Here is a 7308-nt window from a genome sequence, read left to right as displayed (position 1 = left end):
TTGCAGCCAGTAAGCATTTAACAGAAGTACAGAGATTTCTACGCGATAGCGAGGCTATTCTGGATGGTTGTGCTCAACGGCAAATTTCGTGGAAATTCAATGTACCTAGCGCACCCCATATGGGAGGTCTTTGGGAAGCGGGAATCAAAGCTGCTAAATACCATTTAGTACGCTGTGTAGGAGACAGGTCTTTGACATTCGAAGAGCTGTCAACGGTTTTCTGCAAAGTCGAAGCTATCTTAAACTCTCGACCATTGTGTCCATTACCAGCTAGCGATAATCCGGACGAATTTAACGTATTAACTGCGGGACATTTTCTTATTGGAAAAGGTCTAACGGCCGTGCCGGAATATAACCTGGAAGAAGTTCCGGTCAGTAGACTGTCTCGTTGGCAGTATATTCAGAAAAGTTCCCAATTATTCTGGAAACGCTGGAGTCGCGAATACTTAAACACTTTGCAACAAAGAGCAAAATGGTTCACATCTAAGGGTAACCTTAATGTGGGCGATTTAGTTCTTATTAAAACGGATAATGCCCCGCCATGTCATTGGCCCTTGGGTAGAATAGAAGTATTACACCCAGGCGCCGATGGTATTGTTCGTTGCGTTACGTTACGCACTCAAAAGAGCAGGTTACAAAGACCTGTGAACAAATTAAGCCCTTTACCTTATGTTGATTAAGAAAATTATCTTTTATTATCCTTTAACTTAGTATCTTATTATCTTATGTATATTTTGTAAGGCTTATATAATAACAATAATTTTAAATACTTCTTTCTAATTTTTCTACTCTTATCCTTCACCGCTTGGAGGAAACCATTATATGGTTTCGGTAGGGGGTGTGTTCAGTTTTTAAACCATAGTTATCCAATTTTTGCAACTGGTAGTATTGAGTTCACTCCTGCTTACTATGGTTCCGTTCCGGCGATCGCTGATTGGCCGAATGCCCGGTGGCACAAGGCACCACCAGCGCTCCTAGCGGTCGGATAACGTATAGACTATCGCCATTGTTGTTCGAAACAACGTTCGTTCGTAACGACATCAAAAATCAAAACCTATTACAAAAGAATTGCTCTAGGCGTAGTTCAAGTCCTTTTCTTCATTAGTTTTGCGTTGTGCCGTGCTCAATCAGCTGGAAGAAGACTGCTGCGTAACCTGGACGTTCCAGTAACTGTGAGTAGTTCTTTTTATTGCTTGTTGCCGAATTTGTGTAACTATTGGTAAAACTGAACATATTTAGGTCCTTCGAGATAAGAATCCCCCAACTATTATTATTATAACTCTTCATTAAGTAGAATACAAAAGGCGGCCTTATCGCTTAGTAGCGATCTCTGCCAGACAACATTAGAATTAGGAAAAAAAAAAAAGAGGAGAAGTAACTGCAGGAGGTACAAAATATAAAATAAATACATACGAATAACTAAACATACGAACATTGTTAATCAAATATAAATTTAATTGTTTGTTGAAAACTATTTATTAATTAAATAATAATTATTTGCGTATTTGTACAAAATCCTAATAAATTTCATAAAAAAAATTATCTGGCGAACATGAATTTATTGTTATTAAAAGTTTAATTATTTAACCACTTTATAAAATTACTGTTGCACTAGTATTTTTTATATTTAAGCTAATTATAAAATTCACTGAGTGAATATTTAGGTTACTTTGCTATAATCCTCAAAAAGCAGGATAATCTCCACGGTGCAAATTATAATTTCTTAAACCTTTATACTCCACAACATACAGCAGGCCGACTCTGTATCTTAGTCGACCCAAAATTTAGCTAGCCACTGTGAAAAATTGTTAATTCAATATTTTAGTTAATTTCAATTTCGTTGGAATGAAATTATCTTTTATATATTCCTATCCCTACTAATATTATAAATGTAAGTTTGTTAGTTACGCTTTTTCGCAAAAAATACTTAACCGATCATCGTGAAACTTTGTATACATATTTATGGAAGTGTTAGAAATAATATAGGATACTTTTTATCCCGATATTAAGTTCGGTTCCTTTGGGAGAGGGGAGAGTGTTTGACGATTTTACACCATAACTCCGACAAATTATAACCGATTTAAATAATTATCTTTGTACTATGGAGGTTATAATATGTGTTTAATTTTGCCCAAACTGTGGTTGGAGATAGAGGACCGAACTCCTCAGCAGACAGCAGCAATTTAAGGCTTAGCGATACTGAAAACTTTAATTTTTTTTGATCTACAGCAAAATTTAATGCCACATCAAAAAACAAAATCAAACGCAGACGAAGTCGCGGGCAACAGCTAGTATATAATAAAGTTTGGGCATTTCATGACAACTTTCTCCAGTAAATTAGCTAAATTAACTGTCAACTGAAAAACAGAATAGCAGGGCTACAGGGAACATCCGAAATGTTCATTGAACTTAAAAGATGCCTTTCGCGTATTTTTATATTTTTTGGGATACTGATAATGGTTTTAAATTTTAACATTTAAGTAGAAATCATATAGTTTTTGAATCAGTTAAAACAACATCACGAATATAATAATATCATAGAATATAACACGAGTGTTCTATAATCGAGAATGCTACAAAATACAAATGTAACGCATATCGACATCTGGTGCGACCGACGTTTTCTCATCAGGAACTATGGGTGAAGTTTTCCTTTTCAATAAACCGTCTACAGTAAATATAGCGAGACCCGCATTTAGAATAAGAGCTGGTGACGTCGTTATTATTTTTTAAATTAAAACCTCACAAGCCCATCTGATTCTGAAATGAGACCCACACCCTGTAATGAGATGATAATGACGAAGTCTTTAACTAAAGCTTGTGGGACCTAAGAAAATATATATTGAGGAAAAAATAACCTAGCTAGTTTGTTTTGTGTATTTAAATATTTAATTTAATTACCAAACGATATATTTATACATATTTTGGCACTGAAAGACATACTGTTGCCACTGACTAAAAACAACGCTGCCTTTATTACAGGGAGCAGTGGTTGCAGCCAGTTACCCTTTTTTTTTTGATACATGATTTTTTCATTACTTATATTTTCGTTACTTAAATATATTTACGTACGACAAAAGAAAACGCAAGACTTTTCTTGATATATTGAGTATATGAAATGATAGTGTGAAACTTCATAATAATCATGGATCAGCTCTTAGTCTAGTATATTAGACGACCGAACATCGGTCCACTCGTTTTCATAACTGTTGGTTTTGTAATCAAAACTTTACGTATGAACATCTGTTTGCGCTGACAAGTTATTTGGCATGTGTCAAAGTGTTTGTGCTAAAATATCCCGACCTCAGAGGAAATAAAACTTTGTTTTGAAATTAAAGATCTTTCTGATTTAGTAGTGTGCGTCTGTGATCACTATTATATCGGAGTGGCATAGTCTATTTATCTATATTTTCGATACTTTATCAGGTTGAATTTTAAACAACGAGTTGTCGAAGCCGTACAGATATGGATTTAATTAACTGCCATTTTAGATTTATCGTATTACTATTACTGACGCTTATATCCCTTCAGCCGGTGCGCATCCACTTTAGGCTGCATCTTCACTCATGAGATTGCTTAGAGGCAATATTAATACGAGGTGGTATTGTAAGAAGCCCAGAAAAATCTTTTGAAAATAAACGAGGCGCGGCAACTCCCGCTTGTGAAATAGATGAAAAGAGAAGGATTACCGTACTATAATATTATTCTGATAGAGTTTATACGAGTACTATTGATATATACTATTATTATATACATATCATTAACCTCAAGTAAGATAAGAATAAAGAGTATTTAAAACATAAAAAAGAGTGCGTGTACTTATGTACACGCGTTAGAAGTTATACTTCTTTGGCGTATGGAAAAAAATAACTAAAATGCAGTAGTGATTAACGATAAATATTATTATAATTAATCAAAAAGATTTTATTTCAATAAAAAAGGTCTAAAAATAACTTCAAAAAGTTTTTAGCCAAGGCTGAGCAGAACAATCTTTAAAACCAGCGGTAGATTAATGATATTGGACATCAAAAATTATCACAACAAAATATATTAAATTTGAAGTAATAAAAATAAAAACAATGCCGTACGACCACTTTTTGTATGCTAAATTGATTAGAATGGTAAAGGTGGAAATGGCAGTCATAACTTTGGGATGTGATTGTAAAAAAATATTTATGGACCTGTTGGTTTATGGCTTTTGTATATTACTAAACTCGCATTATTCCAGATGCTACATTTCAATATGCCAGCCTTTTATGCTGCACAAGCTAATGCTAGCCTGTTCGTCCATGTTCATTCCAGTATTTATCAGTATTAGAATTATTTGTTTTTAACTATATACAAATTGCAAGCTATCCCTATGCACAATTACTGTAATAGAGGTGTAGCTATTTTGAGCCGTGCACATCATGTAACTATTTTTATACCTACACGGGAACGTTCCCAGTTGCTTTTCCTAGATAAAACGTATGGAAAAGCAGATAAAGAGGTTGCATTAAAAGTTTTTAAATTAAAATTCATTTATTTCAGACTTAACCCATAGGAATAAAAACAAAATATATAAAATAGCAGATGGTTAAATTAATACATTCAAAATAAAAAAAAACGAAGTCAAAGTTAATTTTTAAATTTAATTTACCCAATTAAAATGCACATCGCCTACAAACCTTCCGCTTAGGTATAGGCACTGAAACATGTCTGCCACAGCAGTGTTGAATAAAAACCAAATCAAGCGTACGACGACCGCAGGAGGTGTGGACAACTGCATTTTAATCTGAACTCAAAAAATGGTTAAAATAAGAACTTTTATACTGTCTGTTGACTTTTACAACAAAATAACATTTGTTGCATTTTTTGCATGATGCTTAAATTTTGCACCCCATGTATGGCAATACACAGTAACATAAAACCTTTGTAAATATGAAACGGCTTTAAAACGTGTATTTTGCAAATAAATAAATAAGCCTATTCACAATAACCATCAGAATGGAAAAAATAAAACAAAACTAAAAAAAATATAAATAAAAACCTAAACCTAAACATAACTTTAAACCTAAAAAAAATATAAATTTCCAAATTTTCTAACAAAATTTTCGCATAATCGTGTGCTCCTCACCGGACTGCACGACACCCGCACGTGCGAGAGCGGAGCGCACGCGAATTTTGCACGTTTTAGACGGTCGAAAAAAAAGACATAAACCTAAAAAAAATATAAATTTCCAAATTTTCTAACAAAATTTTCGCATAAGCGTGTGCTCCTCACCGGACTGCACGACACCCGCACGTGCGAGAGCGGAGCGCACGCGAATTTCGCACGTTTTAGACGGTCGAAAAAAAAGACATAAACCTAAAAAAAATATAAATTTCCAAATTTTCTAACAAAATTTTCGCATAAGCGTGTGCTCCTCACCGGACTGCACGACACCCGCACGTGCGAGAGCGGCGCGCACGCGAATTTCGCACGTTTTAGACGGTCGAATGCTTGGTTTAGGTTTTTTAGGTTTATCCCTTACACTTCGCACTAAAGACGCACATATCTTTCACAAAGTAGCGTTAAAACCCCTACAACACTCTAAAAGCATTATTATAAAGGACGCGGGGTTATTGTACTTCTTTTTCGTGCAATTAGCCCTGTGAAGAAACATGTGCAATACTTTATATCGTAGCTAAGTTTCGTTGACATGTTTGTGAATCCTAAATACGAGCTTATGTGAACCCTACATAGATAGATAGATAGATAGATAAATTATTTATTGCACACAATTAAGGGATCTTCTTCTTCTTCTTCTGGGCAGTTTCCGCACGTAAGCGCTTCGCTTGTTGTACGTGAAATTTCCCAATGTTGCTCGCTACTCCAGCCATCCAAGCTCGTTCCAGAATCCCAGCATGCCGCCCAGGTTGCTGAGGATTTCTGGGATAGTGGCTGGTGATCCCAGGTAGATCTCGCGTTGCTCTGTCACGCCCGTGCACTCCAGCATCACGTGCGTAGGTGTTTCATTCTTCTCCATGCATGCTCTGCAAAGAGGACTGTCGGTGACACCTATAATGGAAAGATGTCTGTTTAAGGAGCTATGTCCTGTTATGAGTCCCACCACCTTCCTAAGTTTGCTTCTATCCAGGCGGAGTAGTTTGTTAGTTAGGTGTTGGTTTAGGTTAGGGAAAGCTATTTTGGTTTGTTTACAATCTTTTGCATTGGCCCAAAGTAGGGAATGCTCCCTATGTGTTTGTTCATGTAGCCATGTTTTGTACTCACTGAACGGAATCGGTACGATCGGTTCTGGTCCTACTACCTTCAGTGTTGTGGCTTGGCGAGCTAGTGAGTCCGCCGCTTCGTTGCCTGGGTTCCCGTCATGCCCTTTGACCCACCTTAGGGTGATGTCATTAGAGGCAGCGAGTGTTTCCAGGGCGTTGTGGCAGTCGTATATGAGATTAGAGGTTGTGCTGCTGCTGGCCAGGGAACGGAGAACCGTTTGGCTGTCAGAGTTTATGATTATTTTATTGTTCATTACCTTTCTGTTTGTCATCGCTATGGCTGCAGTGGTGATGCCGACGCACTCTGCTTGGAAGACAGAATTGTTCTTACCAAGTGGGTAGCTGATCCTCATGTTTAGCTCCGGGCATACTATACCGGATCCTGTGCCTGTTTTGCTTTTGGAACCGTCCGTGTATACTTCGATGGTGTTTTGTTCTGTTTTACTACTTTGTTCTTTTCCTATGTTTATTTTGTATTGCCTGTCTAATATGTAGCGTTTGCTAATTTTGTCGCATTTCCACTCTAGTTGTGGTTGTCTTTTGTACGCCTCTTCCAGGATTTTGGTGTGTGCTGTGCTGGTGTTCTTCCAGAGTCCTGAGGCTTTGAGTCTCAGGGCTGCAAGTGTAGCCTCCTTTTTGATATATAAGTGGAGCGGCGGGATATCCAGTATGGTTTCAAGCGCCGTTGTTGGTGTCGTGCTCGTGCCGCCAGTGATGGCTAGGCATGCTTGTCGTTGAAGTTTTTGTAGTTCTAGCTGGGTGGTTATGAGTTCTGTTCTTGGCCACCATATGAGTGCAGCATATGCCAGAGTACTCCTTACTACAATTAAGGGATAAAGATAATATAAATTGAAAACATATATATAAGAAGAATAAAAATGCGCAAAGGCGGTCTTATCGCTTTAAGCGATCTCCTCCAGACAACCCTTAATGAAAGAAGAAAATGAGTATGGAAACGGGATAGTGCAATTTTAAAAATATGTTATATCATAAACTACATCTACTATATATAACAATAATACATAAATAGCTAATACAAATACAAATAATATAGAA

The 7308-nt window shown here is 36.6% G+C and overlaps 1 protein-coding gene across 1 annotated transcript in view; it reads right to left on the bottom strand.

Moving 5' to 3' along the window:
• Positions 1 to 894: 894 nt before the first annotated feature.
• The window catches only part of LOC120623905, a 40116-nt gene continuing 33702 nt past the window's right edge, over positions 895 to 7308 (bottom strand). Inside the window, exons 2-3 of the mRNA XM_039890194.1 lie at positions 6254 to 7072; positions 895 to 974 (exon numbers count right to left, since the gene is read on the bottom strand). Coding sequence (XP_039746128.1) covers positions 895 to 974; positions 6254 to 7072 — 899 coding nt within the window. The remainder of the gene's footprint in view (positions 975 to 6253; positions 7073 to 7308) is intronic.

Source organism: Pararge aegeria, chromosome 5, assembly GCF_905163445.1.
Source record: "Pararge aegeria chromosome 5, ilParAegt1.1, whole genome shotgun sequence".
NCBI lineage: Eukaryota > Metazoa > Arthropoda > Insecta > Lepidoptera > Nymphalidae > Pararge > Pararge aegeria.
Note: the sequence above shows the minus strand (reverse complement) of the source record. Positions and strands in the feature narration are given on the sequence as shown.